Consider the following 15851-nt stretch of genomic DNA (forward strand, 5'->3'; position numbering starts at 1 on the left):
GTTAGCCATACTGGGCAAAGCACTCTGGTTTTGCTAGTATAGAGAGCGCGTGAGCGCAGAGAGACGTAAGACAGGCCGCGCCAGTGCAGAGAGACATAAAACAGGCCACATCAGCACAGAGAGACTTAAGACAAGCCGCGTCAGCGCAGAGAGACGTGAGACAGGCCGCGTCAGCGCAGAGAAACATAAGACAGGCCGCGTCAGGGCAGAGAGACATAAGACAGGCCAGGTCAGCACAGAGAGACATAAGACAAGCCGCGTCAGCGCAGAGAGACATAAGACAAGCCGCGTCAGCACAGAGAGACATAAGACAGGCCGCGTCAGCACAGAGAGACATAAGACAAGCCGCGTCAGCGCAGAGAGACATAAGACAGGCCGCGTCAGCGCAGAGAGACATAAGACAGGCTGCGCCAATGCAGAGAGGCATAAGACAAGCCGCATCAGCACAGAGAGACATAAGACAGGCTGCATCAGTGCAGAGACATAAGACAAGCCACGTCAGCGCAGAGAGACATAAGGCAAGCTGCGTCAGCGCAGAGAAACATAAGACAGGCCGCGTCAGCACAGAGAGGCATAAGACAAGCCGCGTCAGCGCAGAGAGACATAAGACAGGCCACGCTTGTGCCGAGAGACATAAGACAGGCTGCGTCAGCACAGAGAGTCATAAGACAGGCCGGTGCAGAGAGACATAAGACAGGCTGCGCCAATACAGAGAGACATAAGACAGGCCATGCCAGTGCAGAGAGACATAAGACAAGCCGTGTCAGTGCAGAGAGACATAAGACAGGCTGCGTCAGAGCAGAGAGACATAAGACAGGCTGCGTCAGCGCAGAGAGACATAAGACAGGCCTGTGCAGAGAGACATAAGACAGGCCTGTGCAGAGAGACATAAGACAGACTGCGCCAGTACAGAGAGACATAAGACAGACTGCGCCAGTGCAGAGAGACATAAGACAGACCATGCCAGTGCAGAGAGACATAAGACAGGCCGCATCAGCACAGAGAAATATAAGACAGGCTGCGTCAGCGCAGAGAGACATTAGACAGGCTGCGCCAGCGCAGAGAGACATAAGACAGGCTGCGTCTTTCTCCGGAGGACCACCACATCTATATTTCACATGCTTGTCAAGTTTCAATGATCTATAACGTGTCACCGATTTCCCATAATCTGGTTTCCCCATTCTTGTGACCTCTGCTCTAGACTTTCATATCATCCAGGCAGTTTGGTGACCTTGACATGTCCTTCCTGCCTGGACGATATACACAGGACTAGGGACGTCTTCTCACATTGCTTTCCCTAATAAATAAGAATGTAGAGAATTTATATATTTCCAGAAAATATCAATTCTTCTTACCTTTAAGTCTTCTTAAGAAAATTTAAGAACCTTTCACATAATTTTTTTGGATAAACAGGAATTTTTTTTTTTTTTTTTGATGAATGATATTACCTCTTTTTGTAAAAATATTCAAAGTTGTACTTTACCTGTAGATGAGAACTTCATCATCTGAGCAATTGTACTGAAGTTGGTACATTTTAACTTTGGGAGCAGACTTGCTCACTGACCACTTAACTAGTGCAGAAGTAGTTGTCACCTCTGACACCACAACAGCTCTCTCCGGTTGAGTCTTGACTTCCCCTCGGGTGGTTTTGCTAGAGCTGGTGATGTCAGAAAGCCTTGATTTGGGTGGAGCAGCCCGACCTGTGCCATTGCTGAGATGTGGCAGCTGAACAATGGATAACTCAACCGGTGCCGTTAACTCCCCGGCAGCATTTGCCGCAATACAAGTGAAGGACCCATAATCCTTGGACGTGGTTATTAAGATATCTAAAGTTCCATTATCATAAACAATTGTTCTAGAGGAGTTTCCAATCAGGCGTCCATCTGGAGCGACCCAATGGATAACTGGAGCTGGATCTCCAATTGCTTTACATTTTAAGGAAGCCGTCTGACCTTCCAAAACAAGCAACTTCTGAGTATGCTGAGTGATCAGTGGTGGCTCACAAACAAACTCCTCTTCTCGAACATACCAGAAATACCTTCCTTTCAAAGCAGAAGGTGACGCACAAGTCTCCATATCATCCTCCCTTTCAAGTCTCCGTAGCCATAGTAGTTCACAATTACAGTGAAGAGGATTCCCCCCAAAGCTTAGAGACAAAGGGGGCAGAAAAGGTGTCGCAGAGATCATGGACGTTTGAGACCTAGCAAATATCGGATCTGGAGGTAGTTTTTGTAGCCTGTTAGAAGTCAAATCGAGTCTGGCCAACTTATGGAGGTCCTGAAATGTTCCCTCTGTAATGTAAGATATAAGATTGTGATCCAAGCTGAGCTGATGTAAATTTATCATCCTTCGTATGGCGTCCCAAGGAATTGTCTTAAGATTATTATACGAAAGATCAAGATCTTCCAGAGTCTGTAAAAGGTCTTCAAAAGCATCATCTGAGATGCTACTGAGTTGGTTATTATTCATGATCAAGTGTTGGAGATTGATAAGTCCCCGGAATATGTCATCTCCTAAACTGGTCAACCTGTTACTGTCCAAATGCAAAGATCGAAGGCTCTCCAGATCTATAAAAGAATAGGGCTGAATATAACTGATGGTATTTCTGGATAACGTAAGGTCTACCAGACCAGTCATATTGGCAAAGTCTTGTCTGTTAATGCTGATGATAAAATTACCCCCGAGGCGAAGTTCAACTGTCCTTCGGTCAATGTCTACAGGTACGAATAGTAAGCCTTTAGAAGGACACAAGGTTCCCAACGACTCTGACAGGTTTTGACAGACACAGTATTTTGGACATGAGTTGACCACTACTGCCATTCCAAACACCAGAAGACTGCAGAGGATTTTTTCCATTGTAAGTCCAGAAAAAGATACCTGCAATGAGAGAAGAGAAGAAGGCTTTAGTATTGGCGTATTTACCAGCTCTAGATACAGGAATATAATCCACATTTGTATTGATTTCTAGAGGGTTCATTATGATATACATGTATAGTCAGACTACCATAACCAAGCAAAGATCTCCTCCAGTCTTCTGTCTATCTGGAGTCTTTGGTACATTTGACTTTATCAGTGTTATATTTTGCAGTTTCCTCCTAGACCTTCTGGATTGGTCCTCGCCACACTACATGATTCCTTTGCCTACTGTTGGGAAGACTCTGATGACTCAAAGCTCAGGGATCTGGTCAAGGGATGGCTCCATAACTAAGTCAAAATGGAGCCCACTACAGTATCTCCACACACCTCAAAATCCGTACCCTAAAAACAGCTCCATAAAACCTCAAAAAAAAAGATTCCTCATGCTCATCTGGTGTATAAAGCTGTGAAGTGTGAAGGTCTACACGTCAGACCAGAGATGAGTGAACCTGAGAAAACTGAGTTTGTAAGGAATTTCACAAAAAAATAAAATTATAAATTCTACCGTAAAGGCAACCTGAGTATTGCCTGTGGCCGAAGCATGTCACTGCAACGTATGATGTTGTTCCTGGCCTCCACAAGTCTCAGCAGGGATGTGGAGGACAGAAGATGTCACCAGGATGGTGGATAGTCTCAGGAGAAGGTTGTTGTGACACAGTCCAGAATAGATCATTTTATAGACCTTCCTCCCCTCCAGACATCGCACTCCGAGGCCTCTAGAAACCCCACAATATAATAAACTACTTTTCCTGACACTAATTTTCCTCCTAGATCTTGTGAACATTTGTGAATCTGAACTTCTTGGATTTGCTCACCTTTAGACTAAGAGTTCATTTACATGGGCCAGTTGAGCAAGTCCGCTATTCTCTATCCTGTCTTCCCTAGACATGTGTTGTCCAACGTGGACAGCAGACACCATATTGGTTAGGTCTATAGATGGAAAGTTTTTGTATTTTCTTCACACGAGAGCACTTTTTGAACTCCCCATATGACCTTGAGAGGTGTGACTTATGGTCCACAGGATGGATGACCTATATGACCTATCACTCAGTGAACCTATGACCAGGTTCTAAGGACTTCCGTGGTGACATCGAAAACATCTACTGGACACGTAGCTAAGATGATGACCCTGCTGAGGTGATACCACATAAACATGTCCAAGACCTGCAGAAGCCTCAGACCAGCCGGAGGACTCACATATCATCACCATGTGCGGAGCAGTGACATCACTGCTACTAACACGACAGTAGACGACGCTCCAGACCTTCTGCTTGGAGACTGTTCAATAGATTTCAGTTTTCTGTGTTTTCTGAGCATTATGTTCATGTTTATAACAACTGCATCACCTTGAACCGGAATCCAGAGAAAACAACAGAGCGGAACATGAAGAACAGAGTCACATGTGGAGGCAAAACCTCCGAATCTGACAACATGAGAAAAACACAGAGAAAAAACATCCATAGAAAGTCTATCTATCTATCTATCTATCTATCTATCTATCTATCTATCTATCTATCTATCTCTTCTATCTATCTCATATCTATCTATCTATATATCTATCTATCTCCTATCTATCTATCTATCTATCTATCTTCTATCTATCTATCTATCTATCTATCTATCTATCACCTACCTCATATCTATCTATCTCATATCTATCTATCTATCTATCTATCTATCTATCTATCTATCTATCTATCTATCTATCTATCTTTCTATCTAATCTATATCATATCTATCTATCTATCTATCTATCTAATCTATCTCATATCTATCTATCTATCCATCTATCTCATATCTATCTATCTATCTATCTATCTATCTATCTATCTATCTCATATCTATCTATCTCATATCTATCCATCTGATATCTATCTATCTATCTATCTCATATCTATCTATCTATCTATCTATCTATCTATCTCCTATCTATCTATCTATCTATCTATCTCCTATCTATCTATCTATCTATCTATCTATCTCCTATCTATCTATCTATCTATCTATCTATCTATCTCCTATCTATCTATCTATCTATCTATCTATCTCCTATCTATCTATCTCCTATCTATCTATCTCCTATCTATCTATCTATCTATCTATCTATCTATCTATCTATCTATATATATATATATCTATCTATCATCTATCTATAATCTATAATCTATCTAACAACTGCATCACCTTGAACCGGAATCCAGAGAAAACAACAGAGCGGAACATGAAGAACAGAGTCACATGTGGAGGCAAAACCTCCGAATCTGACAACATGAGAAAAACACAGAGAAAAAACATCCATAGAAAGTCTATCTATCTATCTATCTATCTATCTATCTATCTATCTATCTATCTATCTATCTCTTCTATCTATCTCATATCTATCTATCTATATATATATCTATCTCCTATCTATCTATCTATCTATCTATCTATCTATCTATCTATCTATCTATCTTCTATCTATCTATCTATCTATCTATCTATCACCTACCTCATATCTATCTATCTCATATCTATCTATCTATCTATCTATCTATCTATCTATCTATCTATCTATCTATCTTTCTATCTAATCTATATCATATCTATCTATCTATCTATCTATCTATCTATCTATCTATCTATCTAATCTATCTCATATCTATCTATCTATCTATCCATCTATCTCATATCTATCTATCTATCTATCTATCTATCTCATATCTATCTATCTCATATCTATCCATCTGATATCTATCTATCTATCTATCTCATATCTATCTATCTATCTATCTATCTATCTATCTATCTATCTATCTCCTATCTATCTATCTATCTATCTATCTCCTATCTATCTATCTATCTATCTATCTATCTATCTATCTATCTATCTATCTATCTCCTATCTATCTATCTCCTATCTATCTATCTCCTATCTATCTATCATCTATCTATCTATCTATCTATCTATCTATCTATCTATCATCTATCTATCTATCTATCTATCTATCTATCTCCTATCTATCTACCTATCTATCTATCTATCTATCTATCTATCTATCTCATATCTATCTCCTATCTATCTCTCTATCTAACCATCTGTCTATCTATCTGTCAGTCTGTCTCTTCCTCTCTCTCCGGTACCTTCTGCCGCAGTTTTCTACAAGGATACCGTGGCCTTGATAACCACTGTAGCATATAAATAAAGAGACTTTCCGGCCTTTTGTATGTTCCTTGCTTGCTTATGTATTGTGTGTAGTCAGCGCAGGATCCGCCTGTAATGTATGAGAATTCCTCCGACAGTAAATGTTATATTTCTCCATTACCTACAGCTGTGGGCGACTACCTGGGGATGGCGGAGCCTCAGATCCTTCTATTGAAGAGAAAACTCACTGACAGCTACAAAAAAAACTCTAAAAGAAACGGCAATCTTTTTTTGTGATGATCTGAATGTTCGGTGTGACGGAGCCGCTGCTTTGAGGCTCTGCAGAGGTGGAGGCTTCGTGCTGCGTCGGCTCTTATCGTGCAGGGGTTAACCTGACCGCATCTTTACAGGCAGAAATTGGACAGCAATTATATTACAATTTGGGTCTTGTTAGCGCTGACGAAACGCAGGACGTTAATTATTGGGTGACGAAGGGATTTTTAGAAGGCGACGGTAAGAAGTGACAGAGCGGAGCCTGAGGGCCTGGAGGAATCCTGCTTGAGAAGTCTAAGATTTCTCCAAGGTCAGCCAAAAGAGCATTGACTGCCAAATGGAACCCAAACGCCCCCCCCCCCCTTCAAGATAGGAGCGGTGCAGCTGATGGGCCCTAAGGTCCCATGCCCTCTGTCCTACCCCCACCACCAAGGGACCACCACTGTTATCTTACCACCATACTGTGAAGGGAAATTGGAGAAAAATTGGAAATTTATAGACATTTTGGGCTCCACCTGAGCACAAAACTTTGGGGTTTCAGCATATTGGGGTCTCTTTGTATTCTCAGCATGTAATAATCAGAGGAATCATGATGTCAGAGCGCCCCATGTGTAGATGACATCATACACCCTGGGGAACTGTTCAGGCCTGTGATGTTCCCCCGGGGTACGTGATGTTACCCAGGATGCAATAAGAGGACCCTGAGAGAATATCAGATGATGTGGGAATACCCAGAGAGGTGAGGGAAGGAGAGTTGGACTATTTTCTTTCTCCATCTACCCTAGGTCTCCAATTATTACCCTCCAGGATCTGAAGAGATCTACATTATAGTAATAGCACTGCCAGCTCATGACAAATAAATTCAGCCCAAAACCAAAATTGCATACAACTATGGAGAGAGGTGTGGACTATGGAGAGATATGTGGACTATGGAGAGAGCTGTAGACTATGGACAGAGCTGTGGACTATGGAGAGAGGTGTGGACTATGGACAGAGCAGTGGACTATGGAGCGAGCTGTAGACTATGGACAGAGCTGTGGACTATGGAGAGAGCTGTAGACTATGGACAGAGCTGTGGACTATGGAGAGAGCTGTGGACTATGGAGAGAGGTGTGGACTATGGAGAGAGGTGTGGACTATGGACAAAGGTGTGGACTATGGAAAGAGCTGTAGACAATGGAGAGAGCTGTGGGCTATAGAGAGAAATGTAGACTATGGAGATAGCTGTAGACTATGGACAGAGCTGTGGACTATGGAGAGAGATATGGACTATGGAGAGAGCTGTGGACTATAAAGAGAGGTGTGAACTATGGACAAAGGTGTGGACTATGGAGAGAGGTGTGGGCTATGGAGAGAGTTGTGGACTATGGAGAGAGATATGGACTATGGAGAGAGCTGTGGACTATAAAGAGAGGTGTGGACTATGGACAAAGGTGTGGACTATGGAGAGAGGTGTGGGCTATGGAGAGAGCTGTGGACTATGGAGAGAGATATGGACTATGGAGAGAGCTGTGGACTATGGAGAGAGGCGTGGACTATGGACAAAGGTGTGGACTATAGATAGAGGTGTGGGCTATGGAAGAGCTGTAGACAGTGGAGAGAGCTGTGGACTATAGAGAGAATTGTAGACTATGGAGAAAGGTGTGGACTATGGACAGAGGCCCATTTCCTGCTACACTGCACCAAATACTCAGCTGTGAGGGTCGTCTACTTCCAAAGACTCTCTGCTCACATCCCAGACTTCATATCTGCAGATGAGAAGAGGAAACTCTACACTCTATTGGGAGAAGAGGAGTCTGCTGTGGAGATAGCTGTCCAATATGTGTCCACCTGTCACCATATGAGGGGAAGATGAGACCCCAAGGACTATTATACCCTATTATAACCCCACCTAATCATCCACCTACCCTACGCCCGCCCATACCCACATGTCCCAAACAAGAACGAGGAGACCCCAAGGACTATTGTACCTCCAAACCAATCACTCCACGTACACCAACCCCCTTCCCCACCACAAACACTCTCTGCTTTAGCAATGCCAAATGTATATTCAGTCATGCCAATAAAGCCTTTTTGACTTTGACAGAGGTGTGAACTATGGAGAGAGTTGAGGACTATGGAAAGTAGTATAGACTATGGACAGAGGTGTGGACTATGGACAGGGGTGTGGACTATGGACAGGGGTGTGGACTATGGACAGAGGTGTGGACTATGGACAGAGGTGTGGACTATGGACAGAGGTGTAGACTATGGATAGAGGTGAGGACTATGGAAAGAAGTGTAGACTATGGAAAGAAGTGTAGACTATGGACAGAGGTGTGGACTATGGACAGAGGTGTACACTATGGACAGAGGTGTAGACTATGGATAGAGGTGAGGACTATGGAAAGAAGTGTAGACTATGGACAGAGGTGTGGACTATGGACAGAGGTGTAGACTATGGACAGAGGTGTGGACTATGGACAGAGGTGTGGACTATGGACAGAGGTGTAGACTATGGACAGAGGTGTGGACTATGGAGAGAGGTGAGGACTATGGAAAGAAGTGTAGACTATGGACAGAGGTGTGGATTATGGACAGAGGTGTAGACTATGGATAGAGGTGAGGACTATGGAAAGAAGTGTAGACTATGGAAAGAAGTGTAGACTATGGACAGAGGTGTGGACTATGGACAGAGGTGTAGACTATGGACAGAGGTGTGGACTATGGAGAGAGGTGAGGACTATGGAAAGAAGTGTAGACTATGGACAGAGGTGTAGGCTAAGGATTTCTTCCTATTATACCTACAGTATATGGAAATGCGAGGATTTCTGTACATAAGATTGACATGCGGCGCCTATCAAATTGCAGCAATTCTGCTGCGGATTTTCTGCTGCAATGTGTGGATGGGATTAGCCAGATTTCAACCCACTCTGCCAATACTGTAAAACGCAACATTTTTTTTTCTGCAGCCAAACTGCTGAATTTTTGCAATGTGGGGCCTCAGCCTAACACTTAAAATGTATCGGGGTGAAGGATTTTGTGCCTATATATATATATATATATATATATATATATATATATATATATATATACAGTATATGGTTTAGCCTTCAAATAGGGTCCATTTCTTTTCCTCTTCTTTTAAAAATATGGTAGAATTAATGTATAGGGCGGTAAATATATAGGAGAGTTAATATAGAGGGCAGTGAATATATAGGAGTTAATGTATATGGCACTGAGTCTATAAGGAGTTAATATATATATATATATAAATGTAAATATGTAGGAGAGCAAACAGCAGTGTCTGGCGGTATTTAAGCTTCTTGGCTTTAATAGAAGGAGTCTTGAGGCGGCTCCGCCATAAATTAGCAGAAGATATTGCTGAGCGCAGCAGATCTGTGAGCTTTGTAGTCACGTGTTCACACAGCAGAAGATAAGACTTAATGCGTCGCTTCTACTTTGGGACATTTGAATAAAATATTCTGGAGCTTGTATGTGACAACAATGACTGCGCTTAGCGGCGACATTTACTATTATAAGGCCAGAAATGCCCTGATGTGATAATAACACAATGTACACGATCACAGCTCCATGTCATGTCATACAGAGAGGGTCTGTGTGTCTGATACTGATCCTGAGCTACAACATGTCTTATCCCACTGTCATATTGTGAATCAGAGGTTGTCACAGCCCCTCCCCTAGAGAGGAAAACTGTCTGTATACCATGTGTAAGGGGGGCATCGTCACTCCTTGGGGAGAGACCACCATATAGGTGTGTGGAGACATATTAAGCCTTTAGCACTCCACTTTGCAAGGGACTATGCAGCCTTTACTGGGCTATTTTCACTGAGATTCTGTCTTCCCAATTACATCAGGGAGGACAGGCTTGCACATTCCAGTGAGCGCCTTCTATTGGTTTGCAACACTGAGGCACCTGACTTCCTAATTACATCATGGAAGACAGATTTGCATATACCATGTGTGTAATATATTGCAGATTATATATAAGATCAAGGGCATTCAATGTCATAGAGGAACTCAATGAGAGATCTCTGCTGGCCTGGGCGATGCTGGGAGTCTCAGTAAAATACTCTCTTCATCTCATGTTGAACATCCCCTAAAGAGACAGTATATAAGAGTAATAAAAGTGGTATATTATATCCTGCTAGTACATTATACCCTGCTAGTATATTGCGTCCTGCTAGTATATTGCATCCTACTAGTATATTGTATCCTACTAGTATATTGTATCCTGCTAGTATATTGTTTCCTGCTAGTATATTGTGTCCTGCTAGTATATTGTGTCCTGCTAGTATATTGTGTCCTGCTAGTATATTGTATCCTGCTAGTATATTGTATCTTTTTTATTAAACCTACAAACCTCGACACTAGAGAACCTGTTGTATGTACTGACAGTATTAACACAACCAATGAATAAATCTAATCCACAATAGAAAAGTGTGTTTAAAATGCCAAGATGAAGTATCAATATATATTCATGTATGACAATAGAGACCAAGGTCTATCAGAACAGCATCACATGGCTACTAACAATCAAAAGAAATATATGTATACATATAGGGTCTACTTACCGCTGCCACCTCCACCCAGAGACCTGATGCGTGTTTCGCACCCTGCTTCAAAGGCTCTGGGTGGAGGTCGCAGCAGTAAGCAGACCCTATATGTATACATATATTTCTTTGGATTGTTAGTAGCCATGTGATGCTGTTCTGATAGACCTTGGTCTCTATTGTCATACATGAATATATATTGATACTTCATCTTGGCATTTTAAACACACTTTGATATTGTGGATTAGATTTATTCATTAGTTGTGTTAATACTGTCAGTACTTATTGCAGTGCGCCTGATAATAACACATTAACCCATTGTGGTTCATATCTATTGTAGTGTTGGACAGTTTTTCATACCATATATTGTATACTAGTTGTGCCATTTATTTATATGAGTGTGCATATCTATATTGTATCCTGCTAGTATATTATATCCTGTTAGTATAGTGTATCCTGCTAGTATATTGTGTCCTGCTAGTATATTGTGTCCTGCTAGTATATTGTATCCTGCTAGTATATTGTATCCTGCTAGTATATTGTATCCTGCTAGTATATTGTATCCTGCTAGTATATTGTATCCTGCTAGTATATTGTATCCTGCTAGTATATTGTGTCCTGCTAGTATATTGTGTCCTGCTAGTATATTGTATCCTGCTAGTATATTGTATCCTATCCTGCTAGTATATTGTATCCTATCCTGCTAGTATATTGTATCCTATCCTGCTAGTATATTATGTCCTGCTAGTATATTGTATCCTGCTAGTATATTGTATCCTGCTAGTATATTGTGTCCTGCTAGTATATTGTGTCCTGCTAGTATATTGTGTCCTGCTAGTATATTGTATCCTATCCTGCTAGTATATTATGTCCTGCTAGTATATTGTATCCTGCTAGTATATTGTGTCCTGCTAGTATATTGTGTCCTGCTAGTATATTGTGTCCTGCTAGTATATTGTGTCCTGCTAGTATATTGTGTCCTGCTAGTATATTGTGTCCTGCTAGTATATTGTATCCTGCTAGTATATTGTATCCTGCTAGTATATTGTATCCTGCTAGTATATTGTATCCTATCCTGCTAGTATATTGTATCCTATCCTGCTAGTATATTGTATCCTGCTAGTATATTGTATCCTATCCTGCTAGTATATTATGTCCTGCTAGTATATTGTATCCTGCTAGTATATTATATCCTGCTAGTATATTGTATCCTGCTAGTATATTGTATCCTGCTAGTATATTGTATCCTGCTAGTATATTGTATCCTGCTAGTATATTGTATCCTATCCTGCTAGTATATTGTGTCCTGCTAGTATATTGTGTCCTGCTAGTATATTGTATCCTGCTAGTATATTGTGTCCTGCTAGTATATTGTATCCTGCTAGTATATTGTATCCTGCTAGTATATTGTATCCTATCCTGCTAGTATATTGTATCCTATCCTGCTAGTATATTGTATCCTGCTAGTATATTGTATCCTATCCTGCTAGTATATTATGTCCTGCTAGTATATTGTATCCTGCTAGTATATTGTATCCTGCTAGTATATTGTATCCTGCTAGTATATTGTATCCTATCCTGCTAGTATATTGTGTCCTGCTAGTATATTGTATCCTGCTAGTATATTGTATCCTGCTAGTATATTGTATCCTATCCTGCTAGTATATTATGTCCTGCTAGTATATTGTGTTCAGACAAGCGTTCGTCTCTCCGTCGTTTGGATCAGCATTGGGTCCACCTGGAAAGACAGAGAATCCATCTGCTAAAAACGTGGTTACCTGCTGACACCCATGGACCCCATAGACTATAATGGAGCCCAATGGGTATCCACTGGTTTCAGTCCTTGCAGGACTTTTCTCTATGCCAATTTTAGACCGACTCTGCGGTGAAGTTTTCTATGAGATGTGAACTGAGCCCAACACTGGGGATTTCTCAGTACACAATGGAGAAAGAATGAAATAAAAACATGAAGACCTGAAGGAAAATGAAAGGTAAGACATATGGCGCGGTATAGAGCGGTGCAGGGATTACTGGTGAGCCAGGTCTTCTCCACCTCACAGATTTCATCTCCACTCAATGGTAATCCAGAAAACCCAGTGACGTGATTTTATTTTCCTTTGTCTTCCGATAACAATCTCCAGGAAGATTTATGTCCCAACATTCCCTCTTGTGTCAATAATGAAAGGAAATGGCACAGAAAAAAGAGGAAAAAAACAAAATGTTTACTTTTTGCTTTTCTACAATTTTTTTTTTTTTACCCATTGACTTGTTCCATAGGGTGAGTGTCCGCCACAGATCTCAGCCAGAATTTACCTGTTTCATTAATAAAGTGGATCTTAAAATTTTGAAAATAATGAAGCGGTAACCGGGTATCTAAGATATTCATGTAGACTGGTGGCGGTGAGAGCGGTGAATACTCCACCCTGGGCAGAAATACTGTATATTGTCTATATGGAGGTTTGCACTGAATGGTCAGGCCAGTTTTCTTCGCCCCAGGACAGACTGATGACTCTTTTGAGACCTTGGGTGTTTTTTAAAAATAATTTTACAAGAGAGAAAGGTAGGAGGAAATTGTGTAATAAATGTCGCCCTTCTCTCTCACCTTCCACACGTCCTGCCTAGAGATGAGAAAACCTTTCAAAATTAGGTTCAATTCACATTTAGCAGTTTGGACCAAAAGTCCAGTTTAGGCCTGAACTGGTTTGTCCCGAGAACTACAGATTACTTTAAAAAGTTGTGTCTGACTCTCCAAGAGCGTCCGGGATTCTGTCCAGCCTTAGTAATGTCAAAGTTATAGCAACAGAAATGGCTAAAGGAATGGTAACAAAAAGTCTGGTAAATAATATCACTAGCTATCACTTCACTGACATACACAGTCTGTGCTGCTGGACTAACAGTGTGACAGACCGACTGAAGGACTTCTATGTCTCTCTATCACTTCACTGACATACACAGCCTGTGCTGATGGAATAACAGTGTGACAGACAGACAGAAGGACTCCTATCTCTCTCTATCACTTCACTGACATACACAGCCTGTGCTGCTGGACTAACAGTGTGACAGACCGACTGAAGGACTCCTATTTCTCTCAATCGTGTTACTGACATACACAGCCTGTGCTACTGAACTAACAGTGTGACAGACAAAAGGACTCCTATCTCTCTCTATCATGTTACTGACATACACAGCATGTGCTGCTAGAAAACAGCGTGACAGACAGAAAGACTCCTATCTCTCTATCATGTCACTGTTCGGGGGATATTGTCACTCCTTAGGGAGAGACCACCATCTAGGTGTGTGGAGACTTGTTAAGCCTTTAGCACTCCACTTTGCAAGGAACTATGGGAAGAATATGCAAATCTGCCTTCCATGATGTAATTAGGAAGACAGTTGCTGCCTCAGTTTTGCAAACCAATAGAGGGCGCTCACTGGAATGTGCAAGCCTGTCTTAAGGCATCATGGAAGGCAGATTTGCATATTCTTCCCATAGTTCCTTGCAAAGTGGAGTGCTAAAGGCTTAACAAGTCTCCACACACCTAGATGGTGGTCTCTCCCTAAGGAGTGACAATATCCCCCGAACCCTGTCCTCTACCAGGTTATAGTCCTCTCTACATCGGGCTGAAGAGATCCAACCAGATCGAAACAGCTGTCCTCGATTGAGAGACTATACCTGGTAATAATCCCAGCGTCATTGCTAAACAAAGGCCTCTTGGAAGGTCGGGCATGAGGCTAAAGGGAGCAGCCATTATTGGGTTATTTCACTGGAATCCTGTCTTAAGACAGGCTTGCACATTCCAGTGAGCGCCCTCTATTGGTTTGCAAAACTGAGGTAGCAACTGTCTTCCTAATTACATCATGGAAGGCAGATTTGCATATTCTTCCCATAGTATCATGTCACTGACATACACAGCCTGTGCTGATGGACTAACAGTGTGATAGACAGAAGGACTCCTATCTCTCTCTATCACGTCACTGACATACACAGTCTGTGGTGTGGGACTAATAGTGTGATAGACAGAAGGATTCCTATATATCTCTATCACTTTACTGGCACTTAAAGCTTGTACTGAACTCTAACAGTGTGACAGAGTGAATCCATTCTTCTATCTCTCTCTAGCAATGAAATGTAGTTCTCATTTTGCAGTCCTAACTCTGCACTTCCCCACACTGTATTATCTGTGCATTAATCCCTATCTCTCTTAGACTGACTGTCTAAGACCATATCTGTCTAATCTCTCCCACATAATGGACGCCTTCTATTTTGGCTTTTTGTACTGCTTGAGTCATCAGTGACCTCTGACCTATATTCTTCACAGGACGCTGCTACTCCATAAATACCATATTAAATATCAAAATTGCAAAATTGTACTTGTAGTACCAAGCATTGCCACATGGTGTGCTGTTGGAGAGTAAGATGTTAACGACCAATATGAGCAAGAGGAATCTATCACTTTATCACATGTCTGAAACTGTGTGGTGACTCCTAGTGGTGTAAATGCTTACTGCACCCCGGCTTTGTACATCTGGACCGCGACATTCCTATGCACAGATAGACCCCTAGTGTTGTCAGGTTGCACACATGGTGAATCTGTCATGAACCCCCAGAACTGGGGCGCACTCGATTCTGTGGCACTGTGAGGTCTCCCACTATAATGTATGCGGTGTACTCTCCGGAGCAGGCGGTGCTCTAATTCTTGTCATTCCCTTGTGGTCTTTGCTGCCTTTGGGGAATTTTTATAAAGATCACAGATGCATATTATGTTTCCTCTCTGCGGATATGTATCGTCCCGCACTGAATATGCATGGCGTCGCGTACACCACAAAGCTGATTACTAATTAATACAGGCAACGCGGCGAGGAGCACGCCAGATTTATACACTAAGTTTTCATCTCAAAAATGAATTTTTACTTTTATCTTTTCTAGTGAAATTGTAAGAAAATCTTCATACAGGCAATTATTGTGCAGAGTCTTGCAGATGCTAGAA

General features: G+C 41.7%; 1 protein-coding gene across 3 annotated transcripts in view; it reads right to left on the reverse strand.

Annotated features, from left to right (window-relative positions):
- Window positions 1-15851, reverse strand: part of LRFN2 (leucine rich repeat and fibronectin type III domain containing 2) — a 287210-nt gene that overhangs the window by 60923 nt on the left and 210436 nt on the right. For all 3 annotated transcript variants that reach the window (XM_075267365.1, XM_075267364.1, XM_075267363.1), the window contains exon 4: window positions 1484-2877. In XM_075267365.1, coding sequence (XP_075123466.1) covers window positions 1484-2856 — 1373 coding nt within the window. In that variant the 5' untranslated portion in view covers window positions 2857-2877. The remainder of the gene's footprint in view (window positions 1-1483; window positions 2878-15851) is intronic.

Source organism: Leptodactylus fuscus, chromosome 3, assembly GCF_031893055.1.
Source record: "Leptodactylus fuscus isolate aLepFus1 chromosome 3, aLepFus1.hap2, whole genome shotgun sequence".
NCBI lineage: Eukaryota > Metazoa > Chordata > Amphibia > Anura > Leptodactylidae > Leptodactylus > Leptodactylus fuscus.